This window comes from Rhinoderma darwinii, chromosome 9 (assembly GCF_050947455.1).
Source record: "Rhinoderma darwinii isolate aRhiDar2 chromosome 9, aRhiDar2.hap1, whole genome shotgun sequence".
Lineage (NCBI taxonomy): Eukaryota > Metazoa > Chordata > Amphibia > Anura > Rhinodermatidae > Rhinoderma > Rhinoderma darwinii.
The window spans coordinates 15,230,634-15,250,546 of NC_134695.1; the positions used below are offsets into that span (position 1 = coordinate 15,230,634).

At 43.9% G+C, this 19,913-nt stretch overlaps 1 protein-coding gene across 2 annotated transcripts in view; it reads right to left on the reverse strand.

The window, feature by feature from the left end:
* Positions 1 to 18,948, reverse strand: part of RELA (RELA proto-oncogene, NF-kB subunit) — a 116,103-nt gene extending 97,155 nt beyond the window's left edge. For both annotated transcript variants that reach the window (XM_075837307.1, XM_075837306.1), the window contains exon 1: positions 18,763 to 18,948. In XM_075837307.1, coding sequence (XP_075693422.1) covers positions 18,763 to 18,769 — 7 coding nt within the window. In that variant the 5' untranslated portion in view covers positions 18,770 to 18,948. The remainder of the gene's footprint in view (positions 1 to 18,762) is intronic.
* Between the last annotated feature and the right edge of the window lie 965 nt (positions 18,949 to 19,913).

Here is a 19,913-nt window from a genome sequence, read left to right on the forward strand (position 1 = left end):
CTCCTCTCAAGCTCCCCGTTGTGCCGAGCCCTCCGCCTCTGGGGATATCTGCCTCCCCGCACTCCGTGCGAGCCGTTCAGGGCTGAGCTCCACAGGCAGCGCTGACGCCTCCATCAAGGGCAGTGTCACAGCGCCGTCCGAACCCGAATCACCGGCAGTCAGAAAAAGGTAGATATCAAGGTATCTACACCCCCGTGCGTCAGGGCACCCCTTGGGGTCTTTTTGGATCGAGTTTTCCCCATTCAAGCTGCGAGTCTGTCCCTTTTTAGCCTAGGCTGCAGGAGAGCATTCTCAATCACGTCTGCTCTCCAGCTCGTCCAGCCACGCCCCCACATGCAACTTTTTGATCTCTTTTTATTCCATTTTTTGGGAGGTGAAGCGACCAAAAAAAATAAAAAATTTGTGATTCTGGTATGGTTTATTATCTTTTCTTTTATGGCGTTCAGAGCGGGATAAATAACGAAATACTTTTGTAGTTCAGGCCGCGGCGATACAATTATGTATAGTTTGTTTTTATTAATAATAAAAGGACTGATCAGGGAAAAAGGGGGATTTTGACTTATTACTTAAAAAAAAAAAAAAAAAAACATTTTAACTCAACTTTTTTTTTTATTTTTTACTTAGTCCCACTAGGGGACTTGAGGGCAGGAGGCCGTGATCATAATTCCAATACACTGCACTACATGCGTAGTGCAGTGTATTAGAGCGGTCAGCTACTCGCTGTAACGTCCGTGGTCGCTGACCACGAACTCCTTCCATCCAGTCGACGCCCTTCTCACCAGATAGGTTTTCTTTTGGTCTCCACCACATCATGAGATTGTTTTAGTCTCAAAGGTATTTTCTTCTTTTGGTTTTAGAGATTCTTGCCTTTTGTCCCAACATGACAAGTGTTCTTGAGTGTGCCTGGGCCCATCTGACTGCTGGAATGGAGGATGTTACTAACCCAAATGCTGACATTATTTCCCTTATGGAAGCCGATGTCTGGAAGAAGTGAGGTCTGAACCTGTGAATCCCTAGAAAGACCTTTGATTGCTCTGGTATCAGGTCTGACTTTTCTAGGTTGATCAGCCAGCCCAGGGATTACAAAAGCAGTTAAACCATTCTTAGATGGGAACAGTCTTTGTTGTGATTCTGCTGAAATTAATAGATCGTCCAAGTGATCAGTATTTCCTTTTTATGAAGATTACTGTGACCTCGGATAATCTTGGTGAAGATCCTGGGGGCAGACGGGAGGCCAAATGGCAGGGCCTCGAACTGAAGATGAACTACCCCCTTCAATGTTACTGCAAATCTCCAGAATCTTTGTCTGGATGTACTGGTACATGGAAGTATGCATCCTGTAGGTCTAATGAGGCCATGAAGTCATAGGCTCTGAGAAGACCGATTGTAGAAGCAATCTTCTCCATCTTGATTCTTTTTGTTCTCGACATGTTCGTTCAGTCGTTTCAGGTTATCAATCTGAACTGCCGTTTGATTCGGGGACAAGAAATAACGGGGAATAACCCTGGTTGTGCTGCACAGCCTGGCCTGTTACTGAAGGAGGATCTCTATTTTGCTCTCCCACTCCTCCTGATGGGAAAAAGGGGTTAATATTGGATTACTACATTTTCTGGAGGAAGGGAGCCTAACTCCAGTTGATCGCCCTGAGACACGATGTTCAATATCAATGTACTTTAAGATCCTTCGCCCATACATGGTCAAAGATTTCTTCATGTGCCCCCCACAAAAATTCTGGTGTCATTGGGTATTACTGGGGGGACCTTCTCCAGCGTTGGCATTAAACTTAAACCCTCTGTTCTTCTGCCTTTGATTCCGCCATCTTGGATTGCCCTCTTTTCTTAACTTGAGGGCTTTTTCTTTGGTTCCAAAATGGCCATCTCTGCTGGACAAAGCAGGTTTCTGTAGGAAATCCCTTCTTTCTGAGGCTCTCTAGAAGTAGTCTAGTGGAGCTGAAAGAAAAAAAATGGCACAAACATAGGGCATTACCCACAAGCAATGTGGAATGGAAAGTGTTGTAGGGATATGCTCACCTGGTGGTGTCGTGCTCCGAGCACGACACCCCTGTAAATTGGGTCTTTGATATATGGATTATTCAGGGAACTGCAGGCCACGGGTTGTGCCGGATCCAAAGTGCTTTGTCCGGTTTCCAGAAATGGTAGTAGTGTGGTGGGAAGTCTCAAAAATCAACCCTACAAACGGCGCGGTTCCCTTTTAAAAAGGATGTGAAATTGGTGCCTTGGTGCCGCATGGCAAGGAAGCAAACAATGTAACTTGAAAGTTCTTTAATGACATGGATGGATACAAGCGACGTGTTTCAGAGCTGGACCGGCTGCTTCCTAAGGCAGTATCACAGAGAACAGAATATTGTCTAGCCCAGAGCCGAACAGCCTATCACCTTCACAGGCTATGGAGCATAATTTTTATTTAGATCCAGTGTCTCCTGTCCGGGAACGAAGCGAGACGGCTCTTCTGGCGGAGTTGGAAAAAGCAGCTGTTCTGGTATTAAGCCCGACAGAAGCCACCGATTCATCAGATATGAAGTCCATTGCCTTCAGTACTGGCATGGAGGCCAAAATCTGCTCTTGGCGTATTGGATTTTAGATCTTCTAGTTACATAGTACGGTTGAAATAAGACACATGTCCATCAAGTTCAACCAAGTTGTTCCATCCAAATCTTTAATGATCTTGAAGTACATGTTGCAGTGATACTCTGCTTAAGAGCTGCTGTGCTGGCCTACCATGTTAACTTCAGAATACCGTCTTTTTATCCATGGGGTCTTTCAATAATCCCATATCAAACGGTAGAGAAGTGAGTTTTGAAATTGTCGCTACTGAGGCATCTATTCTTGGGGTCTTCTCCCATTTTTCTGAATTCCCTTCAGCGAATGTTTATTTACGTTTGAAGTTCCTGGGAATAAATAGCCTCTTCTCAGGGTCTGTCCATTCCTTGTTGATACATTTTTTTATATTCTTGCGGCCTGGAAAAGAGAAAAAAAAAAAAAACACAACTCACCTCCTTCTGGAGTTCAGCCCCTCAAACATCTGATCTTGGACAGACCTGGGCTCCTTGACATCAAGTTTCATAGTGGCTCTTATTGCTTTAAGAAGCTATTCTGTGTCTTGCGCTGAAAACAACAGTCTTCCACTATTGTCATCTGATGAATCGTCAGAATCCAATTCTCCTTCTTTCTGATGGACATCAGAGTCCGACATTCCCTGTGAGATAGACTTTGAAGTGGATGGCATAGGAGAGGGTGGACAGCCCTGAGACAATGCTGTATCCACCTCCTACCGTATCATACTTCTGATACTCTGTAGAAGTGATGGAGATTCTTCGCTCACAACCCTCTTCAAACATCTCTGGCATAATGCTTTCCTGTGTGCAGCAGAAAGAGTTTTTTTTTTTTTTTTTAAATTCCACATTTAACAGGTTGGACTTTCTGAACTCTCTCTTTAGCTCCCTGAAAAATAAACATATATAAGATTTTTCCAGTCAGATATTGAGGCTTTTCAGAGGAGAGGGGGGGGATATAAAAATATAACCACGTTCTTACTGGGCTAGGGGCTCTGGATGGGTCAGCAGACTGCACGGGACATCTCACGCTGAACTCAATGGATTCAGTAAGCAGCAGCTCTGAAATAACTCATAACTACTACCCATGACAAACCAGCATTAGTTTTTTTTGTTTTTTTTTAAATTGGCGCCAAAACTATTTTAAAAATTCAGACTAACTTCAAGAGGCTGGGTATGACACGCGCTAATGCCCTCCAGGTGCTAGAGACGCCGATTCCATGTGCAGTAAGGGATTTCCTTGCCCAAGAAAAATGCCTGAGTCTAGTGCTGCCAGGTTAGTGCTGACCTCAGTTACCTCATGAGTAGGTCCGGAAGCCCAAAGCTGCCAGCACTGCAGGACTACTTACACCAAGGAGCTGGAGAAGAGGCATCTGCTGCTTGGAGCCCAGCTCCCTGCCCCGATAGACACCGCTCATTCATCCAGGGGAGAGAAAAGACTGGGGTGCACGATGAAGATACTGATCCCACACAGCTCGCAGGAATCTTGCTTCCAGTGTCCCAAGGGACAGGAAACAACTGGAGAGGGTAAGGAGGAGGGGGAATTTAAACGGCTTCCTGTCCCTTTGGAGGCAGGGAATGTCTCCTGGTGGTGCCACCATGGAGGTGTAGGGGGAATAAAATCATGTTAACTGTGGCGTTGTCACAATTTTGCAGTAATCGCAGCAAACACACGAATCAAAACTGCAGCATGAAAACGCAGCCTTAGATTTAACATTGCGGAAAAAAAACAACTCATCAGCTGTGCAAGTAGCCGAATATTGGTTTGCAGCCTCTGAAAACCACCTCTAAAAGGAAACAAAGTAAATTAGAAAGTTACTAAACCTATTAACTCTTCTGCCTGTGGCCACTTTTGACCTTCCTGAAAGAGCATTATTTTTCAAAATCGGACATGCGTCTCTTTACGTGGTAACTTTGGAATGCTTTTACTTATCCAAACAATTCTGGAGATTGTTTTCTCGTGACATATTGGACTTTGTTAGTGAAAAAAAAGTTAGTCGATAAATTCAATATTTATCCCGTGAGAAACACCAAAACTTAGAGAAAATTTGCAAAAAAATTTAATTTTTCTAAATTTAAATGGATCTGCTTGTAAAACCGATAGTAATACTACACAAAATAGTTACTAATTAACATTTCCCACATGTCCGCTTTGCATCGTTTTTTGAACGTCCATTTTTCTAGGACGTTACAAGGCTTAGAACTTTAGCAAGAATTTCTCACAATTTCAAGAAAACTTCAAAAGGCTATTTTTTCATGGGCCAGTTCAGTTCTGAAGTGGTTTCGAGGGCCTTATATATTAGAAATCAACCATTTACCCCATTTTGAAAACTGCACCCGATAAAAGTATTCAAAACAGCATTTAGAACATTTCTTAAACCTTTAGGCATTTCACAAGAATTAAAGCACAGTAGAGGTTAAATTTAATTTTTTTTCTGTAACACAGAAGGTTTTACAAGAGAAACGCAACTCAATACTTATTGCCCAGATTCTGCAGTTTGTAGAAATATCCCACATGTGGCCCTAGTGCACCAATGGACTGAAATACTGGCCTCAGAAGCAAAGTAGTGCCTAGTGGATTTTGGGGCCTTTTTTTTTTTTTTTTTAATTTGTTAGATTATATTTTATGCACCATGTCAGGTTTGAAGAGGTCTGGAGATGCCAAAAAAAAAAAAAAAAGGAAACACTCCCAAAAAAGACCCCATTTTGGAAACTATACCCCACAAGGCGTCCGATTTTATTAGAATTTGGACGCGAAAATAAAATGGTTTACATTTTCTCCAATAAGATGTCGCTCTAGCTTTAAAACATTTCCACAAGGAATAAAGAAAAAGCCCCACCCCAACATTTGTAAAGCAACTTCTCCAGAGAACAGATATACCTATTTGGCTCGTGGAGTTAGATTTTTCTGGACTGGTTTCTTGGCACCACGTCCCTTTTGCAAAGCCCCTGTGGAACCAAAACAGTGAAAACCCCCAAAAGTTACCCCATTTTAGAAACTACACCCCTCAAGGTATCTACCCAGGAGTGTAGTGAGCATGTTAACCCCGCAAGTGTCTTCCAGAAATTAGCGTGCACTCAATGTTGCAGAGTGAAAAAGGGAATTTTTCAATAGAGATGCCAATATGTGGTGCCCAGCTTGTGCCACCATGAAAAGACAGCCCTCTATTATGCTGTGTTTCCCGGTTTTAGAAACACAAAATTTTTTACAATTTGGCGAGGCCCTATATGTGGAAGTAAACTGCTGTTTAGGCACGCTGTAGGGTTCAAAAGGGAGGGAGCGCCATTTGGCTTTTGGAGCGAGGAATTTGCTTGGTAGTAGTTTACTGGTATTTCAGTTTATAATGTGGGGGCATATGTAACCTGGGCAGAGTACATCAGCGGCATAGTCAGGTGGTACAATAAAGGGTAAAATAAATAAAAATGTCACGCTGTGAAGCATTATTTTCTGCACATGCCAGTATCGCATTGATAAATGCTGTCCTTACTTATCCCCCTTTTGGTCCACACTCTGCACCTTTTCAGTCTGGGGATTTTGCTGGGAAAGTTTTGTCCTGGTATATCCTCGCTTCCAGCAGATATGCTTGAGTTCTCCCCTTCCTGGTTCCCTAATTTTAGGGCCTTGATAAATCGCCTCTTGAAACAGAAGAAATGTTCCCCTTGCGCCTGCACAACAGCATGTTTTTTCTTTGCTGAATTATTGGAGCCTTAACTTATCTTTTCATAGAGGTAGTACCATTTTGGGGGACATGCAACTTGTCCTTTTTTTTGGGGGAGGCAAGGTGACCAAAAAACAGCAATTCTGCCATAGTTTTTTTAGATAGCGTTCACCACGCATTATAAATGACCTGTTACCTTTATTCTGCGGGTCAGTACGATTCCGGCTATACCTAATTTATAGCACTTTATGTTTTACAACTTCTTGCACAATAAAATTACTTTTGTAAAAATTATTTTTTTTCTGTAGGAAGGTTGCAAGAGCCATAGCTTTACATTTTCTCGCCAACAGAGCTGTAGGAGGGCTTGTTTTTTTGCGAGACGAGCTACAGTTTTTATACGTACCATTTTTGGACAAAAACAGCAATTCTGGCAATGTTTTTTTTTTTTTACCGTGTTCACTGCATGGGATAAAGAACATAATATTTTTATAGTTCAAGTCATTATGGACACGGCGATACCAAATATGTATGGTTTATTTTTTTCAATAATTAATGACTGAAGTGAAAAAGGGCAATTGTGTTTTATTTTATTACTTGAAACTTTTATTGTTACTTTTTTTTAGTCCAACTGGGGGACTTGAAGGTCCAACTGTTTGATTGCGGTTCTAATACATTGCACTACCTATGTAGTGCAATGTATTAGAACTGTCAGTTGTTCACGGTCAGCAAGCTGATCAAACTCCGCCTCTGGGCAGGGCCTAATAGGCTTCTATAATGGCAGACCAGGAGGCCATCGTTAGGCCTCCTGTTGCCATAGTAGCAATCGGTAAGGCTGCCGATTTGCTACAAACCACTAAGATACAGCGAACGCTGTATCGAAGGGGTTAATGGCAGGGATCGGACCTAGCTTCAGTTCCTGCTGTTACAGCAGGGTGTCCGCTGTAACATACAGTGGACACCCACTGCTGATGACGCCGGCTCTGCTTCTGGGCCAGAAGCGGACCCATCTTGCCATTGGTACGGGAAGCCTTTTAGGCCCGCCTTCGAGTGGGGCATATTAGGCTTCTGTTGCTGGCAGACCGGGAGGCCAGTATTAGGCCTCCAGTTGTCATTTCACCCACCGGCAACCCAGCGATCACGTTGCTGGGGTGCCGGTGGCTAAAAACCCCTCAGATGCTGCGATCTCTATTAAACGCAGTATCCGATGGGTTAATTGGTCGGATCGGCGGCTAGCTCCGGTCCAGGCCGTTACATCTGGGTGTCAGCTGTAACAAAGCTGGCACCCGGCAGTGATGGTGCAGGCTCTGTTCCTGCATCACCGCGACATAATGGTACTGCGCTTTGCAGGAACCCCTGCCCGAGAGCGCCGTAAATATACGGCGGATGTCGGGAAGTGGTTAATAGATTATAATTTTGTTTTTTATTTTTAACATAGGCTCTTTAAATGGCCACCCAACACGCACACTAAAACGCAGAGAATACTTCTGCAGAATATATTAAATTATATTGCATAGAACTAAAAAAGAAAAAGGCAATGATAAGCACTATAAATACAGTTTGTTGCCCCCAATGCACACCAGAATAAACTCCACTGTAAATTATCCAACCCCTTTTTCCCAGAATCAAAAATGACTTACCAACAGGATAGGCGATCATTTTCTGGTCGCTGTGGGCTCTATTGCTGAACCCACACATCTTCCTCACTGCACACCCTGCAGTAAGGAAGGGTCTATGAGATTGTGTGGCACTCTACAAGGGGCAGGACGATTAATTGAACATGTAACCATTATTACGAATAATGACCTATTTAGGCCACACCCTTTTTGCATGCCACCCTTCCTATTTACATACTACACTACTGAACATATATCCCAAGCTTGCTGTGTATAATCTACCCAGACACTGCACCCACACCGTATAATGCCACTGTAGCCCCCGCCGCTTAGTATCATCTTGTTTAGCTAGCCTAACAAAGGCCCCCAGGTCTGCCTGCTAGGCCATGCCAGAGGCATTACCTAGCAGATGCCCGTCAGTTTTAGGCCCCATGCACACGACCGTAAAAAACCTCCAGAGCCATTCACTTTCATTGAACACTGACACCTTTCCGTAGCACTACGGAAGGGTGTCCGTGCCGTGGAAATGTTCTGGGAATTATGGAACATGTCCGTTCTTTCGCATTTTGCGGGCCGTGCTCCCATACTTTGTATGGGAGTACGGCCCGAAAATGCGGCTGTCAGTCAGCGGCCGGCCTTCCCGCAATCACGGGCCGTGATTGCGGGCACGGTCGTGTGCATGGGGCCTTACACGGACATGCACAATAGACTAAAATACAGAAGTATTGCAGTGTATTATAAAAGCGACCGATCGTACAGTAAAGTCCCCTAGTGGGACTAATAAAACAGTTTAACCCCTTCCCGACATCTGTCGTATGGATAAGTCATGGAAAGCCGGTGCTTCCAGTAATTTGCCATATCCATACAACAAATGGAGAAGGGGCTACAGTGTAAAAGTTAACAAAAAATTCAAAGTAAAGATGGCTGCTGCTCATAACAGCAGGCCATCTTTACATAGCGCCCAGGGTGTGGCCAATTCAGACTGGCCGTTTGCGGCTTTCGCCAATCACTGTGCCATAGGGAACGGTGATATAGTGGTGATTGGTGCGGTCCATCCTTGCCACGTATTGATGACGAGGTGGTGGTGGTGATACCACGCCCCCCCCCCCCCGGTCGCTCTGAATGGTCGGTCTGCACCGACCGACCTATCACAGCCATGGCGGTTGTTTGAAACACCCTCCACCAGCTCTACCCACCTCATTCTGGTTAGGAACGGTGAGCAGAGCCGGCGTTATGTGAACCATTCTTCCCGGTTCTGAGGCCTTCTGTGCTGCGATCCTGCAGAGATGTCGGCTTCCTGCTGCTGATTTTTATTTTTTAGCAGGAGCACTTTTATCCCTAAACTTCTAATCGCTGTACCCCCCCCCCCTTTTTACATCCTGCTGCAGCTGAATGCAGATCAATGACCGCCATCACTGATCAACATCCGCGTTAATTTTTTTTTGATGCAGGTTTTTTTTCCTTCGTCTTTTTCTACCGGCACCAATTCACTGTGTGCATTCTGTGGCTGATCAGCATCTGTGCTCAATTATTGGCGCAGGGTTTTTATTTTCTGGCCTTTTTTTACTGCACCTATTTTTGCGTGCGCCTGCGGCCACTGAGTGTTCAGTCTATAATCAGCCTCAGTGGCAATTTGTTTATACAGGTTTTTTTATGGGCTTTTTTTTTGCTTTTATAAAACTGTAAAAAAAATTAAAAAGTATCGTTAGGGCGTTAGTTTGCAAGACTGACGTCAGTAAACGTCCGCTACTTAACGCCCTATCAATACTTACGGTGTTCTGTTCCGACGAGGCGTATTTTTACGTGCCCGTTTTGAAACACGGCCGCGTAAAAAAAACACCCATGAAAAAGTGCATGTCACTTCCTGAGCAGTTTTTGGCGCCATTTTTCATTGACTATATAGAAAAATAGCGCCTAAAAAAAACGGCTGAAGATCAGGAGCGGTTTTCCCCTGGAAACAGCTCCGTATTTTCAGATGTTTTTAATTTTGTGTGCACATACCCTTAGTGTCAGTTATATTGGACGTTCATTAAACTTTCTCCTAAATTTCTCTTATTCTTTTACTTCTCTTCCTTTTTTTTTTTTTCCCTATAAAATTTTCATATACACATGTAAAAGCACAACACACAACCACCTACATAAAAATAAATTGGGTATTACACATGTTGAAGCACTACATACCCCACTAATAAAAATGCCCCAATCATCCCAAAGGTTCTATTCAGCCGAAGAGGCATACGCCATCCTGGCCTCTGACACCGAATCAGCCAGCGAGGGAGAAGAGGAAATTGCCCCATTCCTCTTGACCTCTTCATCATCCAGTGATGAGGAACCACCACAGAGATGCCCCAGGACATCAGCTGAGAAAACCCCCCAAATGAGGTGGTCCACATGGTATCAACCCCCTGAAGAGCCCCAGATTTCATATGCAGCTCAGGAATTCGGTTAGAGACTGCAGGCCTCGCAGAAATTGACTATTTCAAGCTCTTTTTCTCTGAGGATTTTGTTAATTTATTGGTGGCCCAGACAAATTTATACGCCGAGCAATTTTTAGCCCAAAACCCCACATCATTTGCTAGATGGACCAATAGAAAAAAAAGCTAGAGATTAGGCAATACTGGAGTGCAGACAGTTTATACAGCACCCTATTTTACCGCATGGCAATGACCTGGACACGTTTTGAAATAATTCTGACATTTTTGCATGATAATGCACAGTGCCTGCCCCACAAACACCCCACATGTGACAACCTATTCAAAACCAGGCCAGTCATTGATCATTTCAGCACCAAATTTCAAGAAGCTTACACCCCCAAAAAGGACGAGTCCCTTGTACATTTTACGGGGAGACAAATTCTGCCGATACATGCCAAGCAAGAGGGCGAGGTATAGAATTAAAAATGTACAACCTGTGCGAGAGTAGCTCAGGGTATACCCACAGGTTTAGAGTTTATGAAGGGAAGGACAAAAGGATAGAACCCGCAGAATGCCCCCCTGTCCTGGGCGTTAGTGGGAAAATAGTGTGGGATTTGGTGTACCCACTGCTGGACCAGAGTTATCACCTGTACGTGGATAACTTCTACACCAGAATCCTACTATTCAAATGCCTCGCCACCAGAAGTACTGCAGTATGTGGCACCGTGCGCAAAAACCAGAGGGGCCTCCCTAAAACGGATTGGGCAACCACTAAGAAAGGGAGAAAGCAGGGCACTACACAGCGAGAACATGTTGCTGGTCAAGTATAAGGACAAGAGGGAAGTCCTTATGTTGACCAAAATACACGGTAGAAGCAGCACCTCTCTCCGAGGTAGAACTACAATGACCCCCAAGCCAGATTGCATCCTCAGCTACAATAAGTACATGGGAGGGGTTCGCTCTCTGATCAAGTACTGAAGTCGTACAGTGCCACGCGTAAAACAAAGGTGTGTTGCAAAAAGTACATGGTACATATGGCATTGTATAACTCTTAAGTGCTACACCAATGTGCAGGCCGGACAAGGACATTCCTTCAGTCCCAAAAAGCGGTTATCAAGGTCCTTGTACTTGGGAGCCAGGAAGGAGAGGGCCCCAGTACTTCTAAAAGCAATGGTCCACGTATTGTATCAGGGCAAAACTTTTCGGCAAAATCCCCTCCACCGGTAAAAAGGGAAGGACCCAAAAAAAGGTGTAAAGCGTGTTACAAAAGGGGGAAGAAGACGAGACACAACTTATCGTGAAACCTGCCCCGCCAAACCTGGCCTATGCATAAAGAAGTGCTTCAAAGTTTCACACATCCATGGTTTAATTGGATATTTTTTTTTTTTTAAATGCTCACTATAAGGCTGGGTTCACACGAGCACATTAACGTCCGTAATGGACGGACGTATTTCGGCCGGAAGTCCCGGACCGAACTCAGTGCAGGGAGCCGGGCTCCTGGCATCATAGTTATGTACGATGCTAGGAGTCCCTGCCTCTCTGAAGGACTACTGTCCCGTACTGTAATCATGTTTTCAGTACGGGACAGTAGTTCCACGGAGAGGCAGGGACTCCTAGCGTCGTACATAACTACGATGCTAGGAGCCCGGCTCCCTGCACTGAGTTCGGTCCGGGACTTGCGGCCCAAATACGTCCGTCCATTACGGACGTTAATGTGCTCGTGTGAACCCAGTCTAAGGGTATGTTCACACGGCAGCGGCTGTTACGGCTGAAATTACGGGGCTGTTTTCAGGAGAAAACAGCTCCGTAATTGCAGCCGTCATGGCATGTTGAGGCGCTTTTTCGCTGCGTCAATTACGGACGTAAATGGAGCTGTTTTTCCATGGTGTCAATGGAAAACTGCTCCATTTAACGTCTGAAGAAGTGGCAGGCACTTCTTTGACGCGGGCGTCTATTTACGCCCCGTCTTTTGACAGCGGGGCGTAAAAAAATAAAAGACCGTCGGAACAGAACATCGTAAGACCCATTCAAATGAATGGGCAGATGTTTGCCGACGCTATCGAGCCGCATTTTCGGACGTAAATTGAGGCGGAAAACGCCCGAATTACGTCCGTAAATAAGCCGTGTGAACATACCCTAACACTAGATAAATTCCTTGAGGGCGTAGTTTCCCAAATGGATTACTTAAGGGGGTTTCCACTGTTTGTCACTCAGGGGCTTTGCAAACACAAAAAAACTAAATAAATTTGGTATTGTCGCAATCGTAACGACCCGCTGAATAAATTTATTATGTTATTTATAACACACAGTAAATGGCATAAATTAGGGACGTAAAAAAAAAAAAAAAAAAGCCAAATAGCTTTTTCTTTTTTTTCTATTACCCCCATAAAAAGTTAATTATATTTGTAAAATAAAAAGTTCAATTAACCCCTTCGGCCACATTTGACCTTCCTGACAGAGCCTTGCTTTTTTAATGATGTACTACTTTTACAAAGAAAACACTATTTGAACATACCTGATTCTTTTGACCTTAGGGGAGACTAGTCCCCTCTCCCTATTGAGAATACATGCACCCTCAACTGAGCTCAGCGTGCATGCGTATGGGGCCGGTAGGAATAGATGTCAGCCAAACAAACGTTCAGACAACAACTATCTAATGTATATAGACAGCCTATATAGTTTAGGTTATAGCTTCTGTTGTCAAGCTCCGCACCAGTTGCAGCATTGCATAAAATAGGCAGCTGAAAATGGGGGATTGCAGTAAGGGCTTTATAGTTAGGCCCCATGCACACAAACATATTTTTTTCCTCCTGTAAATACGGGTCCGGTGTCACCAGTATTCCACCCGTATTTACGGACCTGTTTTCTCTGCACTAATCGGCAGCCCCTTCTCTCTATCAGGATAGAGAGAAGGGGCAGCCCTTTCAGGCAGAGTTTCCGCAGCGTTTGAAAGTAAAAAGTAGTTTATACGTACCCCGGCCGTTGACTTGGTGACGCGTCCCTCTTGACTTCCAGTCCAACCTCCCTGGATGACGCGGCAGTCCATGTGACCGCTGCAGCCTGTGATTGGCTGCAGCGGTCACATGGGATGAAACGTCATCCCGGGAGGCCGGACTAGAGGAAGAAGAAGAGTTCTGGGTAAGTTAACTTTTAATGCTATTAACTCCAGCGGTAGCCACTGTCCCGGGTGCTGAAAGAGTTACTGCTGATCAGTTAACTCTTTCAGCACCCTGGACAGTGACTATACCCTGACGTCGCCTAGCAACGCTCCCGTAATTACGGGTGCACACACGTAGTCACCTGTAATTACGGGAGCCCCATAGACTTCTATTGGCCTGCCCGTGCCGTCATTACAGCCTGAAATAGGACATGTTCTATAATTTCCAACGGCACGGGCACCTTCCCGTAAGCATACGGAAAGGTACCCGTGGCCAATAGAAGTCTATGGGCTCGCAATTACGGGCCGTAATTACGGGCGTTTTTACGTTCGTGTGCATGAGGCCTTAAGCTGGATTTACACGAGCGTGTTGTTGCACAATAGATACCAAAGACGCCAGACGATCATGGGTTCGGTCAGATTCTGTCGTGGTTTCCAACGTTTTGAGGGGAAAAATAGCAGTGCATACGGTATTTCCGTCAAAATGTGATAGAATCTGTGATGGGGGCTCCTGATAGAGACTCTGACGCAGATGTGAACATAGCCTTTAGAGCGTCCCTTCAATGTTACACTCCCGCCCAATCTTAACCCCTTAAGGACGCAGCCCAGTTTGGGCCTTAAGGCTCAGACCCCATTTTTCAAATCTGACGTGTTTCACTTTATGTGGTAATAACTTCGGAATGATTTCACCTATCTAAGCGATTCTGAGATTGTTTTCTCGTGACATATTGGACTTTGTTACTGGCAAAAGTTGCTTGATACATTCAGTATTTAATTGTGAAAAACACAAAAATGTAGTAAAAGGTTTTTTAAAAATTGCGTTTTTCTAAATTTAAATGTATCTGCTTGTAAGACAGGCAGTTATACCACACAAAATAGTTGCTAATTAACCTTCCCTTATATGTCTACTTTAGATTGGCGTCGTTTTTGAATATCGTTTTATTTTCTAGGACGTTACAAGGCTTAGAACGTTAACTGCATTTTCTCAAGAAAATTTCAAAAGGCTATTTTTACAGGTGCCAGTTCAGTTGTGAAGTGTCTTTGGAGGGCCTTATATATTAGAAACCCCCAATAAGTCACCCTATTTAAAAAAAAAAGTCCCCCTCAGTATTAAAAACAGCATGTAGAAAGTTTCTTAATCCTTTAGACGTTTCACAGGAATTAAAGCAAAGTAGATGTGACATTTACAAATTTCACTTTTTTTGCAGAAATTAATTTTTAATCCATTTTTTTTTGTACCACAGAAGGTTTTACCAGAGAAATGCAACTCAATATTTATTGCCCAGATTCTGCAGTTTTTAGAAATATCCCACATGTGGCCCTAGTGTGCTAATGGACTGAAGCACCGGCCTCAGAAGCACCTAGTGGATTTTGGGGCCTCCTTTTTATTAGAAAATATTTTAGGCACCATGTCAGGTTTGAAGGGCTCTTGCGCTGCCAAAACTTTGGAAATACCCAAAAAGTGACCCCATTATATAGATTTTATTAGGATTGGGCAGTGAAGATAAAAACGATCCTTTTTCTTCAATAAGACTTTAGCTCAGAATTTCATTTTCTCAACAAAGGAAAAAAAAGAAAGAACCAAAACATCTGTAAAGTAATTTCTCCCGAGTACGACAATACCACATATGTTGTCATAAACTGCTGTTTGGCCACATGGCAGAACTCAGAAGGGTAGGAGCGCCATTTGGCTTTTGGAGTGAAGCTTTTGCTGAATTGGTTTCTGGTCGCTACGTCGCATTTGCAAAGCCCCTGTGAGACCAAAATAGTGGTAACCCCCCACAAGTGACCCCATTTTTGGGAACTACACCACTCAAGGCATTTATTAAGGGGTATAGTGAGCATTTTCACCCTACAGGTCTTTTCTATAAAATGATTGCGCTGCGGACGGAGCAAAGTAAAAATTAAAAAATTTTGGGCAAACTGTACGGCTCAGAAGGGAAGGAGCGCCATTTAGCTTTTGGAGCGTGGATTTTGCTTGGTAGTAATTTTGTTTGGAGTTTAACTGGTATTACAATCAGCCTGTGGCACTGCTGAGGTGTTATGGAAGCCCAGGTTGCTTTGATAGTGGCCTTCAGCTCGCCTCTATTGTTGGGTCTGGTGTCTCCTCTTCCTCTTGATAATACCCCATACATCCTCTATAGGGTTTAGGTCAGGCGAGGTGGCTGGACAATCAATTGCAGCGATACTGTGGTTATAAAACCAGGTATTGGTACTTTTGGCAGTGTGGGCAGGTGCCAAGTCCTGCTGGAAAATGAAATCTGCATCTCCATAAAGCTGGTCAGCAGAGGGAAGCATGAAATGCTCTAAAATTTCCTGATACACGGCTGCGTTGACTCTGGACTTGATATAACACAGTGGGCCAACTCCAGCAGATGACCTGGCTCCCCAAACCATCACTGACTGTGGAAACTTCACACTGGACCGCAAGCAACTTGGATTGATGCCTCTCCACTCTTCCTCCAGACTCAGGGGCCGTGACTTCCAAATGAAATGCAAAATTTACTTACATCTGAAAACAGGACTTTGGACCACTGGGCAACAGTGTTGGTCCACTGTGTTATATTAAGTCCAGAGTCAACGCGGCAGTCTACCAGGACATTTTAGAGCACTTCAAACTCACCTGACCTAGACCCCATAGAGAATCTATGGGGTATTGTCAAGAGAAAGATGACACCAGACCCAACAATGCAGACGAGCTGAAGGCCGCTTTCAAAGCAACCTGGTCTTCCATAACACCTCAGCAGTGCCACAGGCTGATCGCCACCATGCCACGCTGCATTGATGCAGTAATTCATGCAAAAGGAGTCCCAACCCAGTGCATATACTGTACATATTTTTAAGTAAGCCAACATTTCGGAATTAAAAATCATTTTTTAAATTGGGCATTTATAATATTCTAATATCCTGAGACACTAAATTAACTGCTAGCCATAATCATCAACATTAAAATAAAAAACGCTGGAAATTGATGAACTAGCCATGACAGCTGAAATAAAAAAGGGGGGACTATACGCCGGTCGCTAAGGGGTTAAAGGGAAAGCGTCGCTAGAAAAAAAATTTTTTTTTTTTTAGTTAAACAATTAGTGTATAGGTGATTAAACATTGTTCTAATTTTAATTTTTTTCACGAGTCAGGAAATATTATAAATTAGATTCTAATTTATAAGATTTCCCAGCGTTTGTCACTAGATGGAGCAATTCCCAAAATTGCAGCATTGCATGTGGTAAAGCAACCACATTGCTTTATGCTGCAAAATTTGGGAAAACTCACTTGCTCTAGTGAGCTCTCAGAATCCCCCCCTCCCTTATCCTGGCTAGTGCCGGGAGAAACGAGGGGATTGAATGGTCAAACCTCCTACACTGTGTGTCGCCATTTTTTGAGCTAACACACAGTGTAGTAGGTTTACATACAGTAGTAATCACACACTAAAACACGTACATACACAGAAATAACTTACCTGCCGCCGCTCCCTCCGGTCCGTCTGCTGCTCCAAGTGCACAAGTCCGGAAGCTGCGACCGGAAGTAGTAATCTTACTGTCCGGCCGCGACTTCCGGTCCACAGGAAAATGGCGCTGGACGTCGCACAGTTCAACTTGGACTGTGTGGGAGCGGCGCATGCGCCGTTCCCACACAGACAGCGTACAGCATAGTGGATGGAACGGGCCCCGTTCGCATTCACTATGGGACTGTATGTGCCGTATTCCAGGTCTGTATGTGTCGTTAATCGACACATACAGAGATGGAAAAAAAAAATGGCAGCCCCATAGGGAAGAAAAAGTGAAAAAATTTAAAAAAGTAAAACACAAACACACAAATAAATAAAAAAAAATGTTTAATAAAACACTAAAATCAAATTGATCTAAAACATATTTTTCCCGTGACACTGGTCCTTTAAATAACAAAGAAAAATTAAAAGTCTATATAGTCTATAGTGACACATCCCTACGGCGAGTGCAGGTGTGTGTTGGCGCTTTTTCCTGTGGGTTCTAGGTCGGATACGTGATGCACTTTCACACGGCGTATACGAGCTGTGTAAACGTACACCAAGGCTAAATTCACTCTGATCCATTTGTAGATCAGAATAAGGATAAAAACTGATCCGTTTTTTGTTACGGCGATAAGTGCAGAGTACAGGACTTTTACTAGTAACTGATTATACAACGCAACTGTGGACTACAGGGATTGTAAAATTAAAACTCATAGAAAGGGGGTCCTCATCTACTTTGATGCATCACCCAGGACTCAAAGTCAAGGAATCTGCTTATCCTAGGATCGGTGTGCACATCAGATGATCAGCCCCTGTACAGAGTCCCCCTTCACACGAGCGTGAATCACATCCATGTGCTGTGCGTTGAAACAACGCACGGACCCATTGTTTTCAATGGGGCAGTTCACACATGCGTGATTTTTCACGCAGCGAGAGTCTACTGTGTGAAAGTTACTGCATGTCCTACATTGGTGCGTTATCACGCATATACGCGCCCATTGAAGTCAATGGGTGCGTGAAAACCACGCACAAGTGCGGTGCGTGATGTACGAATCAATTCAGTTGAAAAGAATTTAAAAAAAAAAAAAAAAAAAAATGCTTTGAGAGTGCGTGAATAACACATGCCCCTCGCAAAGCACATTGATGCCACACACACACGGACGTGTCCGATTCACGCTCGTGAATCGGACACGTCCGTGTGCATGAGGCCTTATATAGGAGAAACAAATATTGTCAATAAAGTCAGATACGAGGCTCCATGCCTTCAATTTATGTTACAGAAACGTTACAGTTACTCCTTCAACCAATAGCACTTCTCTCTACAACTCCCAGCATGCACCTGCAGTCTGTCATGACACGCTGAGAGTTGTAGTTTCACTTCAGTTTAAAGGAAGACAGATTGGAGTGCACATCGTTAGGCCTTGATCAAAAGTGGGCGCATTTATCAAGTAAAAACAGAAGATTCAGGAATAAAAATAAAAAAAAAAGACAATTGCAGCGAACTCATCTAACATCAGGGAGACTCACAACAACAAAAAAGGACAAGGAAAAGAATAGTATAGAGGAAGAAAATATTTACCGGGCTTCTCTAGATACTCATTAGTTCATATGGTAGGAATATATGAAAACATCTGCTATTCGAAGAACCAACCGAAACTGCATCAGTGTTCTAGACACCACAGGTATACACATTCACTTTCCAGTAAAATATATACATGCACACACCGGACTATCCTAGAAGGCTTAAAATAGTCAGACATTTCCCAAATAAACTTCCCAATACACTGAAATCCGTACTTCCGGCCGGACTACGGGATTAAGGACCCGACGCGCTTCGACTTCTTGTATTCCTCTTACCGTCCATATTAAGCGCAGGCAGCTTTCCGAGACCAGGATAGCGAGGTCAACCGTACACACAATTTATAGAACTAACAAGTCTCTTTATGTTGGTTTCAATCACTTCTTTTCCTTCGACTCCACTTTGACTTCTTTAAGCCCACGCCCCCTTACACATGCATTGACATACAATCCCTTGAAGCATTGCGGAAATACCCACATGACGTAATTCCTGGAACGCCCTTGTTACTGCGCATGCGCATGTTCCACCAGTTGCGGCCCACTTTTTATTTAACAACCTATCAGCTGCCCGTAAATCGCTTTCCCTCGCTGATCGAGTCGAACAACTACGCGAACTGTGGGAAGTCGCCAGGGACGGGAGGAAAATGAACACTAGTTTCCAAAACGTACAAATGTTTGAATGTAAAAAAAATAATGTTCTTTATGTAACGCGGTTGTTTTGGTGGCCGTGTTTGTCACATATGATAAGTGTCCTTATGGGATTATTTTAGAATGAACTACAAAATTGTTAGAAAATTGCAACAGGAGATGGCATGCACGTCTGTAAGGCTTCGTTCACTTCTGCGTCGGAAACTACTCCATTAAGGGTGTCCGTCGCAGAGATTACCGAAAACAATTACCCGAGAGATTACCGGAAACAATAGCGCAGCACGCCACGCTACTGTCTCCGGTAATACTACGGATACCCCAACATAAAGCCGACAACCCACTCAAAGAGACCCTGTCACCACATTATTAGTGCCCTATCCCCTATATAAGGAGATCGGCGCTATAATGTAGGGGGCAGCAGTGCTTTTTATTTAGAAAAACGATCTATTTTTACCACGTTAGGAGCGATTTTAGCTTTATGCTAATTCGTTTCTTAATGCCCAAGTGGGCGTGTTTTTACTTTAGAGCAAGTGGGCGTTGTACAGAGGAGTGTATGACGCTGACTAATCAGTGACCAATCAGCGCATAGTGCGTTGTTCACTATGTGCTGTCTAATACTAACACATTAACGTTACTGAAGTGTTTAGACAGTGAGTAGACATTCCTTCCTGCCAGGACGGGATGTCTATTCACAATCCCGGCACTTCGTTAACGTTTCTGTGGTACTTACAGCAGAGCGTAATCTCACTGTAACCTGTGATTTACAGCGTGATCTCTCGAGA